The 15,661-nt window shown below is 35.5% G+C and overlaps 2 protein-coding genes across 5 annotated transcripts; both read left to right on the top strand.

Annotated features, from left to right (window-relative positions):
- Nucleotides 1–1,939: 1,939 nt before the first annotated feature.
- LOC118061581 (bifunctional aspartokinase/homoserine dehydrogenase 2, chloroplastic) lies at nt 1,940–11,554 on the top strand. Of its 4 annotated transcripts, none has more exons than XR_012170984.1 (19): nt 1,946–2,262; nt 2,384–2,451; nt 2,546–2,920; nt 3,156–3,244; nt 3,343–3,646; nt 3,826–3,878; nt 3,963–4,171; nt 4,258–4,345; nt 4,422–4,535; nt 5,069–5,167; nt 5,295–5,489; nt 6,497–6,579; nt 8,080–8,305; nt 8,686–8,831; nt 9,022–9,157; nt 9,542–9,625; nt 9,744–9,836; nt 10,564–10,882; nt 11,205–11,554. XR_012170984.1 is itself a non-coding variant. In XM_035075076.2 (18 exons), the coding sequence occupies exons 1-18, from the start codon at nt 2,120–2,122 to the stop codon at nt 10,807–10,809; spliced, it is 2,751 nt and encodes a 916-aa protein (XP_034930967.1). In that variant the 5' UTR covers nt 1,946–2,119; the 3' UTR covers nt 10,810–11,111. The 4 variants fall into 4 exon arrangements, 1 of the variants encoding a protein (XP_034930967.1); XR_012170983.1 differs by lacking the exon at nt 11,205–11,554 and adding an exon at nt 10,997–11,111; XM_035075076.2 differs by lacking the exon at nt 11,205–11,554 and having other exon boundaries at nt 10,564–11,111.
- Nucleotides 11,555–12,850: 1,296 nt separating this feature from the next.
- On the top strand, nt 12,851–15,549 carry LOC118061580 (uncharacterized). Its single transcript, XM_035075075.2, has 4 exons — nt 12,851–13,011; nt 13,116–13,169; nt 13,257–13,308; nt 15,120–15,549. The coding sequence occupies exons 1-4, from the start codon at nt 12,866–12,868 to the stop codon at nt 15,336–15,338; spliced, it is 471 nt and encodes a 156-aa protein (XP_034930966.1). The 5' UTR covers nt 12,851–12,865; the 3' UTR covers nt 15,339–15,549.
- The last annotated feature ends 112 nt before the right edge of the window (nt 15,550–15,661 follow it).

Below are 15,661 nucleotides of genomic sequence, written 5' to 3' on the forward strand. Positions count from 1 at the left end.
ATTAAAAAAAATGTTAAATATTATTTGAGAAGCTGGTTATCCTGAAAAGAGATAATTATTGGTGAGAGAAGTAAGAAAACGCAAATATTTTATGAAGAGACAGGTTGACGTATTGTGAATGTCCTGACCAGTTTATATGTATATTGACTAATTCTTCAAAATATTAAAATTAACGATTAAATAATTTTTCAGTAACCCTAAAATTTATAATACTTGAATTAGTAATTTTTGAAGAGTTGTTATTGAGATTTTTGAAATTAGAGATGATAATAAACACCCATTAATAGAGTGTTTTGCATTATCCATACCCGAAATCAAGACTTTTTTGTCTCTCTTATTGCAACTTTTGCAAGCTACAAGTAAGACATCTAGAACTCATGGAAGTTGTTCAAAAAAAGCTTTCCTGGAGAAGAAATTTGAGTATTTAACCAGGACAGGACATAAGGAGGTCGACATGAGCCTTAAGTGCCTGTTATTCAGACCACAAGCTTGTGGACAAGTTGAGGCTGCTGCCGCCAATGGCCGGAGAAAGGGTGACAAGAAGGGGAGGCCGTCGGTTGGAAGCATAAATTTTCTTTATATAAAGCTTGATATAAATGTATTTTTAAAAACTTTTAAGGTTATTAATACATTTTAAACCAATAAGATTGAGTAGTATACAAACCCAACTCGAAACTTTATATTTTAATTTTAAATTTTTACTTTTGAATAAAAATTAGTTTTATATTCATCAAGTCGGATGAAATTATCATTACTTTCTAGAAATTTGCATGGAAGGATCCAATCCCCAGGATGATCAGAATGAAGCCGAGCCTACCATTTGGGCTGGCTTAAATGGCTTCAGAGTTTTTTTTTCTTTTTTTTCCCTCCTGCCATTTGAATAACTACCACATTGTTAAACACCGTTAAATGATCATTTCTTATTTTTTCTATCATTTTATGTTTTATTTTTAACATCAACTTTCAGATTTTTTTTCATTGAATACTTTAATATATACATACTCTAATATAAAAAAAAATACACCCCTCAAATATATATTTTATATTTTTTATATTGAATAACAGTATTAAAATAATGAATTTTGAGTGGATATTTGAAATCAATAAATCATATAAATATTCAAATTTCTTATTCAATGGTTAATAGATATGAAATGAATATTAGTTTCGGTTTTGGACGTGAGTATGAATAGACTAGTAATCATTTCACAAGAATTCATTATAATTCTTGCTTTATATTTTAGGTTAATAAATTATGTTATTTATAATAAGTTGGGATTAATTGATCCATCTATTACAAATATTCTATGTTTACAGTATGATACACAGTGCAATGGTTCTATGTTCATAATACTTGTATGATATTTTTCCACACCTTTTAAAGTAGAGTATAATATTATTTTTTTTGCTTTTATTTCAATTTACATGACCTCACATGTGTTGAGTTTAATATGGTGTTATATGATGAATTAGGTTTTAGTTTTGCAGAATCAAAATTTAATTAGGGTTAGAGATAGAAACTAAAAGAATATAGATAAAATTTAATAAATAACAAACAAGTTTTTGCATTTAGATTTTGGCATGGTAAAATACAGTTTAATCAAGGTTATATTTGTGGAATAGATAAGTACCTGAGATTAATCAAGTTACGATTTAACCTGAATTTTTATCTGATTCCGAATAGATATAATTACCTCAACCCCTTTTTTTTTCCAACCCCATTTATAGTATAAGCCCTGACGAATATACCTGTCTGGCTGGTCTGGATTTTAGAAACAGGGACGGAACCACAAACTTTCTAAAGGACCGTCCTCGTCGCATGGTTCAAAAGTCACGTGACCTACTGTTGAGATTTTCGTCTGATAACGTGTCACAGAATCAGTGGCCTGTCATGTAATTTCCTACTCACTCAAAATCTCTCTCATCCCTCTCCGAAAATCAGCCTAAAATCATCCATCATCATCAACGTCAGCGCTCGTCTCCTTCACAAACAAATAACACAGACCAAAAGCCGCCAAATGCCAAACTAAAACCCAAAGCCCACAGAGATCAGATAAAAACAGCAACAGAACTACAAATAAAAAGCGTAGCCATTTTTACTTGGGTTAAAGCTAATCAAATGGCATTCTCCGCTGCTTCGATCTCCAATACTTCACGCACTCTCTCTACTCCTTCAACTACATTTTCTCAACTCAACAACAAGATCTCTCCTTCTCATTTCTCCTCGTCTTTATCTCTTTCTCCTCGCTCTTCTCCCTTGAGGTTCTTTTCTTTATATTCAGATCCAATTTCGATTGGGAAACAATGCTCCTGTTGTAGTTTCAGCGATTGGGTTATTCAATTCTGATACCTAATTTAAGTTTTTGTATTAAATTTATTTCAGGAGGGGTTTTGTTTCCCAGTGGGGAAGAATGGAGTCTTTGCGCGGCCATGTCTCGAGCTCAGTTAAAGGTTTGGTGCTTGTTCTTTTCTCTCTCTAGAGTTGGTTTAGATTTGTTTCTTTGATTTTAGCTGATTGATGTCACGGGGGCTGTGTCGTGTGTAGCGGTTTTGGTGGATGAATCCAAGGAAAAGTTTAAACTTCTAAAAGGTGATATGTGGTCGGTTCATAAGTTTGGTGGTACTTGTGTGGGAAGCTCGGAGAGGATTAAGAATGTGGCAGATATCATTTTAAAGGACAGCTCAGAAGGGAAGTTGGTGGTTGTATCGGCCATGTCCAAGGTGACAGATATGATGTATGATCTCATAAACAAGGCCCAATCACGGGATGATTCCTATCTGTCTGCTGTTGATGCTGTTTTTGAAAAGCATAGATTAACAGCCATGGATCTTATTGATGGTGATGATCTTGCTAGCTTTTTGTCCCGGTTGCATCATGATATTAATAACCTCAAAGCCATGCTTCGTGCAATATACATAGGTATCGGACTGCTCTCCTTCTTTCTCTCCTTTCAATGTATGCGTATGAGATGTTGAAATGGACTAAATCTCCTTTTGCTTATGCAACTAGTAAATTGCCATATCTAAGTTTGTTGATATTTTTTAGCAACTCTGTTTTGATTCTTAATTTGTGTTGATATGAAGTGTTTGTCCGTTTCCTTGTCGTGTTTGGCTTTATATTGCCTCTGACAGCTTTCAACGTTCATCGATTGCAGCTGGTCATGCAACGGAGTCCTTCTCTGACTTTGTTGTAGGACATGGGGAGTTGTGGACTGCTCAGATGTTGTCATATGTTGTTAGAAAGGTCCAGTGGTTATTTTCTCATTGCCACAAACAGTACCTGTCAATTGTGACTCTCACATGTTATCCGGTGTATTATTAGGTTATTGTTTTCTTGTGCAGAATGGGCTAGATTGTGAATGGATGGATACAAGAGAAGTGCTTATTGTAAATCCGTCTGGGTCTAATCAAGTTGATCCTGATTTTGTGGAATCGGAAAAAAGACTTGAAGAGTGGTTCTCTCGACATCCATCAAAGACAATAGTTGCAACTGGTTTCATAGCCAGTACACCGCAAAATATTCCCACAACTTTGAAGCGAGATGGAAGTGACTTCTCCGCAGCTATAGTGGGCGCTTTGTTGAGGGCTCGCCAAGTCACAATTTGGACAGACGTTGATGGGGTATACAGTGCAGACCCCAGAAAAGGTTTGTGCTTGGCTTACACTTTTTTTTTCTTAACCTCTACAAGGTTCCACCTCTTCTGCTGTACTACCTATTGGGAGACCATTCATATTCTGGAGAATTGCCTCTTACAACTTTCAAGAGGACACAAGTGATGAGGTTAGATGGTAATGCTGAAAGATTCTTTTCCTTTTCATTTGCAGTTAGTGAGGCTGTAATACTACGGACATTGTCTTACCAAGAGGCGTGGGAAATGGTGAACTTCACCACTCTTTTTGTACCTGTCAATGCTTGAACTATCTAACTTCATGTTTCTAAGATTATATTTGTGGATTCGCAGTCTTATTTTGGGGCAAATGTCTTACATCCCCGCACTATTTTGCCTGTAATGCGATATGACATACCCATTATGATAAGGAATATCTTTAACCTCTCTGCTCCTGGGACAATGATCTGCCGGCCTGCTGAGAATGAAGATAGCCATAAATTGGAGTCACCTGTCAAAGGTTTTGCAACTATTGACAATGTGGCTCTTGTGAATGTTGAGGGGTGAGCTATTTCTTGGTGATTTCATATTCATGTATTTCATGTTGAATTCATTTTTTCCCATTTTATGTTTACTCCTTTGTTTGCAGAACTGGAATGGCTGGTGTTCCTGGTACAGCTAGTGCCATTTTTGGTGCTGTCAAAGACGTGGGAGCTAATGTCATTATGATATCACAGGTACTTTTTATCCTCTTATATCAATTTGATGGTTTTCTCATTTAACGTGGATGCTAAGTGACTGAATTTCATGTAGGCTAGTAGCGAGCATTCTGTGTGCTTTGCTGTGCCTGAGAAAGAAGTGACAGCTGTTGCTGAGGCTTTGAAGTCTAGATTTCATGAAGCTTTGAATGCTGGGCGTCTTTCCCAGGTGCTGTTTGGATTTAACTAAAATTCAACATAAACACTACCAAGTGCACATAATCTTTATGAATTATTGTCTTCTTAGAGTTTTTCCCTTAAATTCTTCTTCCTTTTTTTTTTAATCTCTGGTGTTGTCATATTTTGTGGGAATTTTGATAGTCATGTGTTGTGTGACTATTTTATTAAAACTGTTGGTGTCTGGAAAACAACCATATGTAAACAAAGCGTCAATGTTATCTTATTTCAGTTTCAAAATTTCAGCTCCTGGACTTTTGACATCTGACATGGATTTTTAGTTTTGAGTATGATTTGGTAGTTCCTGTCATATGCACTCACTGAATGATAATGTACTTCTTGCCATTCTAATCAAATGTCATAGCAATATTCTTCTGACCTCGTTCCCTTATTTGTGGACTCTTGGTCTGGAGCTCTATTAATGTAGTTTGTTTTCTCAATGACAGTGCATTTTATCCTTTTTACTTTCTAGTGTATTGGAATCATATTTAGCCACTTCATTGTTTTCTCAAAATCACTCTTCAGGTTGCAGTCATTCGAAATTGTAGCATTTTAGCAGCAGTTGGCCAGAAAATGGCTAGCACACCTGGAGTCAGTGCTACTCTTTTCAATGCCCTGGCGAAGGTAAAAGGCTTTACACATACTTCTTGAAGTGGGTATTCTGGATGATTAATATCTTTATAATTATAATATTATCTATTCTTATTTTCTTGCTGTTCTGATTAGAGTATGAAATGTTTTGCAAACGCAGGCTAATATTAATGTTCGTGCCATAGCTCAAGGTTGCTCTGAATACAATATTACAGTTGTTATTAAGCGTGAAGATTGTATAAGGGCTTTAAGAGCTGTTCACTCGAGGTTTTATCTCTCAAAGACCACGATAGCTATGGGAATTATTGGACCTGGTTTGATCGGTGCCACATTACTTGACCAGCTCAGGGATCAGGTGTGTATTGGGACATTGTCATATCTCTTATTATTCTTTCATATGTTGGCAATTATGGAATAATTAACTTTGAAATGCAAACATTAACGAATTCATTATTCTTTGCCACTATAATCAAGTTAATAGCTGTTGATCTGGAGAAAATGACTTTATAGTTTAGGTAAAATACAATTGGAATGCAGTTCCTTGTCATTTCAACCACTATCTATTTAAATAAGAATGTGGTGCCTGATCCACATTTAGAAGGTTTTTTTACGTTTTCTTGCTCATGCTAGTACTTACTAATTATGAGTCTATGTTTTAGAAGTGAACGAAACGCAGTACCAATAAAGGAGTAAATACTATTAAACGCAGTGTGCTAGTGATGCCTTTTACCAACCGAATATTTAGGCCACTGGATGAATTCCTCGTATTCATTTGTATCTTCTATTGGTTAAGCAATAACTACATTGTATAGATGGTTGCTTAAACGTTTCTATTTCTTTGCATAAAATCCATCTTTTCCCAAAGTGATTGCTTACATAACATATGGTTTAGGTTCTGGCATGTAACTAGGATTTATTATTACTGGTATTTTGATGTGGTTGCTTGGTTGGATAGTTGATGGAAATTAAATATCACCATGAGTGCTATAATTCAGCTTTCTTTTAGTTCCTGCTAAGGGAAAATCCCTGGAAGGTCACACTGACATCTATACATATTCCCAGTTAAGCTTTTCTGAAACAAATGGCCTTTACCTTCTTTCTCGAATCTGAACTAGAGACTGAAAGATTTCACTAAGCTTGAATAAATTAGCATCAGGTTCCAAGAACTGTTTTTGACCACCAATACTTGCAGCCTTGATGTTGGAAACCTTGCTGTGGCTCATGAATGGGTAGACATGAGTGAGAATGTTAGCTGATGGAGCAATCCATATCCTGTCTTCATTTTTAAGTAGTGGTATTGTCTAACTTATTATTCTAAATGTTACATTCAATCTGAACATGTTCTGAAATTTCTTTTGGCAGGCAGCATTCCTTAAGGAAGATTTTAACATTGATTTGCGCGTTATGGGAATCACTGGCTCAAGAACAATGCTTTTGAGTGATGTGTAAGTCTTAAGAATTACATCAGGTTCCTGTTTGTATGATACTATCTATTAGCTTTGCTTTCTGAGTTCCTGTTGAAAGTCAACATAGCTGCCTTTATACAAAAACTATGTGCTTAATCTATAGATGTAAAATGTTCAGAAGTCCTATAAACAACTATTGCTTAGTATCAATCACTTTTTTATCAAAGGGCATAACTGAAATTATTGCACCAAAATGCTGAGCTATCCGAAACAAAAAAGACCATTCTCTTGAACACGCATCAAGAATTCCGAGGTTTGAGAGGCTTAAATGTTGTCTTATAATTTAATATGGGAGGGAGTGCAACTCTCTTCCATCAGGACCTGACACATTCATTTAGGAAATATCTTCCTGCAGCATTTAACTCCTCATTCATTTAGCATTTTAATCAAATTATGGCCTTTCAATCAGTGTCCTATTGGGATTTACATAGTGCATGTCCCTACAAGGGCCATGTTAAAATTTAGAAGAATATTTAACATGCTCCCAAAAATTGTCCAATATTAACAAGATCTGGTGATCTTTATGGAGCTGCAAAATCAGTCAGAAGTGCACTCCAAATAATCCATTTCTCACTTTTCAACTAAAGCAAGAAAATTGACTATGCTAGGCAGCTTAAATTGAAAAAAGCTAACACCAAATACATATATTAGTTGAATTACTTTTCTACTCTTCAGAATTTTGTGGCTTAGCTTTATATTTAGCGGCCACTGGGATTGGGCTTAAGTAGAAAATTCAACATGGAAATAGTACTGAACAATGAAAATTAATTGCACCCTTCTAGGAAGCTTGTATGTAAGCTAAAACCCTTCAATATTATTGAGAATCACTTTACAGTTTACATGATGATTTAATTGTCATTTCCACTTAAGATGGTAAAGTGACTGACCCTTACTACTAACCAGACTTGAAAGGCCAACAGCCTCTAATCCCGTCCTGGGACTAAAGGCTAGATGATTCCTACTGAAAGAGAATCTGCCCATAGGTATTAATGTACTTGTTCAATTTGTCGGCATTAGTGCATTGTTGCTGGGCTAGGTTTGCATTCACACGCTTCTTAACAGAACCTAACATATTTTTGTGCTTTTTCTATGCTATCTCACACCTTATTAACAATATCTAGACCTGTCCTATAATTTAGAATTGGTTTCAACACCCATTGTATTTGGGCTACTCCCATTTCCCAAACTTTATATGAGCATAGCAGAGCTCAACCCTTGCTGAAAGCATATAACTGAGACTCGTAGTTTACATGCTTGCTTCCTCTGAGCTTCTGGGAAATAAATTTACAGATTGAAGTTGTGTGTGAAAATATCCAATGTTGTTGAAACTGCGGGCCATAGATTTATCCAATTAGATTTGATTTGCACCAGTACATATGATTAATTTGTTTCCTGTTTGTGGACAAACATCTTACTCTGTTGATAACAGTCATGTAAAGTAATCTTTTTATCTATTGACTCATGAATCTCTGGCTGCAGAGAAATTGACTTGTCAAAATGGAGAGAACTTGTAAAGGATAAAGGAGAAGTGGCTGACCTGGAGAAATTCACTCAACATGTGCATGGAAATAATTTTATTCCAAATACTGTTTTGGTAGACTGTACAGCAGACTCTAGTGTTGCAAGTTGTTATCATGATTGGCTGCGGAGAGGAATTCACGTAATCACCCCAAACAAAAAGGCAAATTCAGGACCTCTTGATCAGGTAACATGAATTATGTTTGGGTAGTATTGTTGAAAAGTTGCTTCTTGAATTAGTTCCTCATTATTACAGATCACATTGCTATTCTGTCTTTGTTAGAGTTACTTCTCTCCCTCTCTCTCTCACTAAAGTTTTTGAGGTTTGCTACACTTTTTATTTATTGCTGAAGTTGTAGCTCTACATGTTGGTGCCCAATGATGCAACTTCTTGGCTGGTTTCTCTTTTTGTTAATTTAAGAGGAGAAGGATGCTGGTCATCAACTATTTGTCAGTCACTGAACGTTTTGTTGCTGCTATGTTTTTTCTTTTGTCCTCATCATCACCTCTGCTTCTGCCTTTGTTTACTATGTGCTTTTCTTGATCACTTATACCATGTAAATTCAGTATTCAAAATTGAGAGCTCTGCAAAGGCAATCCTATACGCATTACTTTTATGAAGCAACTGTCGGAGCTGGCCTTCCAATTATTAGCACTTTACGGGGTCTCCTTGAAACTGGGGATAAAATTCTGCGCATTGAAGGGATTTTCAGGTGAGTCGTTGTTTTTTGCTTAATAGATGGAAATATGAGCACTCAATAAGCCCTGTAATATTTATATCCTGGCCTTCCAGTTATGCTATATATTTCCATCAATTTTTTTCCAAGTATCTGAAATGGTAATGTTAAATAATTTCACTGTGCATCTTTTGAAACAAGTTTTCTCTCAATTTTGTTGTCACAGTGGAACTTTGAGTTATATTTTCAACAATTTCATAGGCACGCGAGCATTTAGTGATGTGGTGACAGAGGCAAAGCAGGCAGGATATACTGAACCTGATCCAAGGGATGATCTATCTGGAACAGATGTTGCCAGAAAGGTTCTGTCCTTAATAACTTTGTCAAATTGTTAAGTTTATGCCCTCTTGTCGTCAAATATCTGCATCTATTAGACTTCTGTTCCTTGGAATTGCTATATAATGGTGACTTCCTGACCCATGAATGATTGAGAAAGTTGTCTTGTGAATCTGAGTTGTTACTCAAATATAATAATGGGTCATTGTATGTCCCTCGTGATTCATTTCCACTAAACCTTGATTGGATTCAGTGGATGGCATTCTCTTAAGTGCTGATGTTGGTGGCATCAAGTTGCTGTCAGTATGAAGACATGACATGTGATAGTTGACTAACTACAACTTTATGGCATGTGAATTGTACTTGTCATTTTCTTAAGTGCAAGGTCATAAACCTGCTGCATTTTACAGGTTATCATTCTTGCACGAGAATCTGGTTTAAAGTTGGAGCTTTCTGATATCCCTGTTCAAAGTCTTGTCCCTCAACCACTGAGAGTAAGACTCATGTTATGTCAATCATAAACTGGGCTTAAAGATTCATGTTATGTCAGTCATAAACTGGGCGTAAGATACTGGTTTTTCTTTGAGATGATGGTTTCAATTTTTGCTTCAGGCTAGTGCATCTGTTGAAGAATATATGCAGCGGTTGCCACAATTTGACAGTGAAATGGCTAGGGAGAGACAAGAGGCTGAGGATGCAGGGGATGTGAGTATCTCTTGAAATGCCTGCTTGTTTCTAAATACTGTTTTAAGTAGCAGAATTCTTCAATTGCCAACTTAGCAAAATGTCTGTTATCATAAATTCATAGGATTCTGTGAAAAAGCTTAAAAAGGGAATATAATAGGCTTGTGCATAAATTTATATAAACATCATGCGAACAATGTTAAATAGTTTTAGCTGCATTTACAGTAAATGCAAACCATTTCCATAGGTGAATGATAGATATGGTCTTATTGGGCATTTGGTGTTGTCGTTGGGGGTGCTTTCCACCAATTGTAATGCCAAATGGTCATTAGCTGGACAAGTGTATGTGCTGTTTGATAACACCAAAGAATTTGAAAAGTAATTTGGAAAAGGCATCTCTTTATGGAGGTATTTTCTGTTATTATCGGCTAGAAGACAAATATTAAGATCTCATAAATTATCTTCATACTAGTATTTGTTGATTAAATTATGATTTCCTCATTCTAATAGCAAAACCACTTTGAACAACACTTGCTATCAAAAACATGTTTGTAATTTTTTTTCCTATGAACCGTGGTGAACTCAGAAATTGTAGATTTGTTTGATTAAGCATGTCTGCCTTCCATAATTGGTTTGCAAGAAATATTTCATGGCCACTTTGTATTTGTTTAGGTGTTGTACGCTTAAATTTTTTATTCATTTAAATTCTTAACCTGTTTCCATTCTCTCTGCTGTATGTAATCCAAAGGTCTTGAGATACGTTGGGGTGGTCGATGCGGTGAGTGAAGAAGGGCGTGTTGAGTTGCGAAGATATAAGAAAGATCACCCATTTGCTCAGCTCTCTGGTTCTGATAACATCATAGCTTTCACAACTACAAGGTATAAAGAACAGCCCCTGATTGTCCGAGGGCCCGGTGCTGGGGCTCAAGTGACAGCTGGTGGAATATTCAGCGACATATTGCGACTGGCCTCCTATCTTGGTGCTCCATCATAGTTGCATCAATTTCTTAGTTATGAGTTGGTCTGGACTCATTTTTCCTCCTTTCTTGTTGTGCTTTTCTGCAGAGGTAGTGCTATTAGTGCTCGAGTTGTCATGCATTGTAATTGTTCTCTTAAAATGCGAGCTTAGTTTTGCCAACATATAAACATATGATTGGCCTTTCCTTAATTTCTTGCATCAGGTCTTGTAGATCCTGGAAAGTTGGAAATGTTAAATTTATGCTTTTTTAACATTCATGGTAGGTCTTGTAGGTCCGTATCAATTCATGGTATTAGTCTTTCGATTGGTCTGGCAAATGTCATTATCTGAGTCTTTTTAAGAACAACAAATTGGCTGATTATTTCATCTTCTTCCTTCCGAACTAAATGGAGGAGTAACAAAATTTGCAGAGAACTCAATTCAAGATCTGAAAAGGAGTGCTGAAAAAAGAAAAGAAGGGCTTCTACTGCGCGTAGTTGGATGTGTGCTAACCATGTAGCAAGCTTTGTGGCTGTCTGAGGTCTGAAAGATCACATCTTCTCTCCCGTTTTTGCTCGCTGGAAGTCTCCACGAGAAACTCCCAATGGTCACTTCACATCTGCAAATGGAAACTAGACAGTGACAGAAGGAGTGGCGCGTTGAATTGTTTCAGGTCCTGTGGTATTTTCTGCATGATGCAATCATAAATACATTTACGAACTCAGCTTTCCCAGCTCCCTTGCGGTAAAAAGTGGCGCACTTTAAGCCGGACAAGCTATATTTCTTAACATGTCATCAAACAGCAGAGTGCATGTAAAGTAAATTTACGCAATTTTTATAAATAATGGAAATAAATTTATGTTGGTACAAAAACTAAAATTTAATATGAATAAATAAACAAGCAACACAATTGATATTGAAAAGCACAAATTTAACGCAAGCATGAAAAATAATTCAAGAAGCAAACATGCACACAACTTTGCATTCAAGCATCTTGACATAAAAACTTTAATATGGATTCGACAGGAAAGGCAAATGAACACAGAATTCATGTATAGTAAAGGATGGCTTTATGGGCTATTATGGTTGCTGGTGGGCTATTGGCTAGCATTGTTTTGGTGGTGAGTCTGTGGTGTTTGATGTTGTGCTGCTTCAAGTTGAGTTTGCGGTGAGGTGGTTAGGCTGACAAGGGAGTAACGATGGCATGGACGGGCTAATTTGGTTGCGTGAGAGTGGTTTCGAGGCATGTTTTGGTGGTTGATATGGAGAGATTCATGGTGTTTGGCGTCGTGTCTAGGCTACGTCATTTTAGTGAAGGTGAGATCAGATTAGTGGTGGCGGGATATGAGAAGAGACTGGCTCAGCACACTGTCAGATTTTAAAATAGGTGAATTGATGTTAAATTTTTTTTTGCTTGTTTAAAAATATAAATAATTTAAATTTTTAAAAAAATATAACTTCAACCGTTTTTTCAAATACCATTTTAGTTATGTAATAGAGAGAATTTAGATGTTAGTGTGGTTTGTTTAAGAAGCTAGTTGGGTTGTGATAATCGGATTATGGTGAATATTTAATATAAAAGAAATTTTATTTGTTAAATAAAAAATAATAATAATTTTATAAATAATCAGAGATTTTTTTAGAAAAGATGTAAAATATTACATGTTACAATGTGAAGGATATAAATTCTAATTTTTTAAATTATTACAAATAAAAATTAAATCAAACTATAAGATGATTTTCGCAAATATTTATAAATAAAAATTTTCCCCATGCTTAAAATAAGTTCTTTTGAGTATAAATAGTGAATACTTCACATATCTTCAAGACATCCAACCCATATTTTTGTAATTGAATTTTAAACAGGTAAAATAGAAAAAAATTGATTGAATATGACCACACAAAAATTGTATCAATTTATTTATTTATATGTTGAAGAAAAAGGAAAATGTAAAAAAAAAAAACCCAGGTTGGGCTAATTTGAGTTTAAAGATTGAACAATTTTTCTATAGACAATGGAAAAGCCCAGCTACATGATCTTTTGGGTTAAAAGCCTTGATCACAAAACTTCGATCTTTGCCAATCTTTTGCCATGGATAAATATGGCAGCCATACATTCCTCCATGCTCTAGAGAGAGAGGGGGAGGAGATGGAGTCAGCAAGCAACAAAATCCCCATTGCTACTTTGCCAAAACGACATTCACATCGCCTCTTATTTGATCGCCGTTACGGTTGGGTGTAACTCCCTCCCTCTCTCTCTCTTTCTCTGTAAATACGTGTGGAGTAAATATTCAAAACAATAAAGGATAATTGTGACTGAATTCTGCTGTGTGCTGTGGCAGATTCGATGAATGGAAAGACCCATCAGAGGAAGCTTTATCCGGAGGCAGAGGAATGTAAGTACACTCCTACTACCTGTACTTCTCATGGGCTTTTGTTATTTTTTTGTAATTCTTTTTATTTGAATTCATCTATAAAAACAGGTTTTGCATATTGCCTCTAGCTAAAGCTTTCTTGAAGACAGCATCACAGTCGGTATAGTTAATTTCCTTTCTTTTCCCTTGTGTTCATTCCTTCTTTTTAATCCTCCTTTGAATTTGTCATTTTTTTATTATTATTTTTGTTTATGCTTATTTACTTCTCCTTTTTGAATTTCGAATTTATGTATCTGAATTATGGATGGGTTGAGATTTTTTTTAGTTTGTTTCTCTCTGACTACCGACAAATTATGGGCTGTTTTCCATTGATGGGATTACATGTATGTTTAATTTTTATAATGTAAATCATTTTGTACAGCTTCACAGTCTGCATGTTAGCTTTTTCTTTCTGCTAATCTTACTTCATTGAATTATTCTTTTTAATCATCCTTTTGCATTTGTAGTTTGTTTCTATGTGATTAATTCTATTTATCTTTTGAGTATTTAAATTCCTTTTCATTCTTTGTTTAATCCTTTTCAATTTATTGACTGTTCATACATTATTTGGAGTTTTCTATTGGTTGGCTTATAATTTTGGTGATTGGATTATGCCTGTAAATAGTTGTGGGAAAACATATTGCAAATTTTAACTAATTACAGAGTAAGATATTTTTCTTTCGGGTTGATAAGTGTTGTAATACAAGCTTGGGTACTCTTAAGTTTAATGAACTTCTTTAAGGATGTTTTTAGAGATTAAATTTTTTGATGAAAGCAAAATCTAGTCGACATAATGTCACATAAGGTGTTTGGTTGTTGCACCAACAGAAATTGGCACCAATCTTTGCTGCTTGATTCTGAGTGAATTTGCACAATAGTAGAAAAAAAGCTCAAGTAAGATGCCCCACTATTCTGGCCTGAAATACTTGAGGGCAGATGTTCACCTTCCCTTAGTATATTTGCTTCAAAACTAGCGAAAATGGGAAATCAAGGATAGCTGCAACACAAAGGGATGACATTTTACATGTCTCTTTCGGAAAAATGTCTCTCACATGTCTTTAAAAAAAAATTCTCACCATTTCAATTTATTTGCTATGTTAAAAAGTCAAGGATACCTTCTGAATTTTTCATTAAATTTAAAAGAGTAATAGAGCAAATTGTTTTTTTAAAAAAGGTGTTTCTAGCCTAGGATTGTGAAAGAAATGAACTCCAGCCTTATGGTATAGGCCAGAGCTCAGGCATAATTGGAGATTAAAAAAGAGCAAGGGTATGCAAAACTATATATCTTATAATCATGCTCCCTTTCTCATTTCCTCCCTCGTCAGCTTCAGGTTATAACAGTGGAGCAAAAAAGATTTTCCTGGTGATTACTGGTTAGGGCTTAACGTAAGCTGTCTTGTTAGTGCTAATCATGCTTCCTTCACTAGATAAACAATTATTTAGTTTGCTAATTGCCAAATTAGTGAGTGGAACACTGTTGCTTCCTCTGGATTTTACCACTTCTATCATGTAGTGCAAATTGTGCCCTTTGCTCGTTCCAGTTACTTTGCTGTGCAAAAGAACATGAAACTAAAGTTGAGAGATGTTTTCTGATCATAATGCATTGACATGCTTTATCTGAAGTTCCCATGGATTACATTCCTAGAGAAGACCTGAGCTTACTAGTGGGTATATTTCCTGTACACAGCTAAAGGACTTCCGTCTCCTTTTTGGCTACCATATGACTGCATGGGTGCCTAGTCTTCATTTTGTCTCACACCTCTAATTGATCTTTTGATAACTTTATTTTTAACTTATCCCTGATGAATTATGTCCATTGTTGCCATATGTTGAAGGTTTTTTTTTTCTTCCCTTCATTGGTGCTATCAAGTAACTAAACCATTGTAACTTGTCTCCACTTATTACTCGTTTCTTGTTTCTACTTTCTAACAGGTTGACCATGCAGCAAACTTTGCTGTTAAAGTTTTTGACAGTCCAGATCTTCTCTCCCCTCAAGCACTGCAGACCAGTCTCAGCAATCAGCTAAACAAATTCAAGTCTTCCATAAAAAAAACAGAATACAATCGTTTTGCTCTCGAAGAACATTCATTACAAGCCCCCACTTCCCCTCCACGTCTGCTATTTGAAAATAAAAAATCTCAGATCGATTGAAGTGTGTAAATTTCTCCCCATGTTTTCTTGTTTACTCTTCCGTATTGCTTCAGACCTATTCATGAAACCTTGTGCTTAGAAACATTCACATTAGCAGTGTAAACATTTATTGCTGCTCTTATTTGTTCATCAGTCATTTGTTGTGTATTGTGAAATCATATGTTTAGAAACATTCACATTAGCTGATTTCTTATTGACGATCTTTATTATAGTTGACCGAGATCTTTTAGTAAGATATAATTGCATGTTATCGCCCTAATAATTCTAAAATAGAGATGACAATTGTAATCGTCTATATAGCAAGCATATATGAAGAGTTTTCT

This window comes from Populus alba, chromosome 10 (genome assembly GCF_005239225.2).
Source record: "Populus alba chromosome 10, ASM523922v2, whole genome shotgun sequence".
Taxonomy (NCBI): Eukaryota; Viridiplantae; Streptophyta; class Magnoliopsida; order Malpighiales; family Salicaceae; genus Populus; species Populus alba.

Bases quoted from the DNA above. Each gene is read 5' to 3' on its own strand.
- LOC118061580 (XM_035075075.2), top strand. From the start codon at position 12,866: ATGGATAAATATGGCAGCCATACATTCCTCCATGCTCTAGAGAGAGAG. The intron at 13,012-13,115 runs GTAACTCCCTCC...GTGCTGTGGCAG, and splicing joins GATCGCCGTTACGGTTGGGT to ATTCGATGAATGGAAAGACC. The intron at 13,309-15,119 runs GTATAGTTAATT...ACTTTCTAACAG, and splicing joins TGAAGACAGCATCACAGTCG to GTTGACCATGCAGCAAACTT.
- LOC118061581 (XM_035075076.2), top strand. From the start codon at position 2,120: ATGGCATTCTCCGCTGCTTCGATCTCCAATACTTCACGCACTCTCTCT. The intron at 2,452-2,545 runs GTTTGGTGCTTG...TGTCGTGTGTAG, and splicing joins TGTCTCGAGCTCAGTTAAAG to CGGTTTTGGTGGATGAATCC. The intron at 4,346-4,421 runs GTACTTTTTATC...AATTTCATGTAG, and splicing joins ATGTCATTATGATATCACAG to GCTAGTAGCGAGCATTCTGT.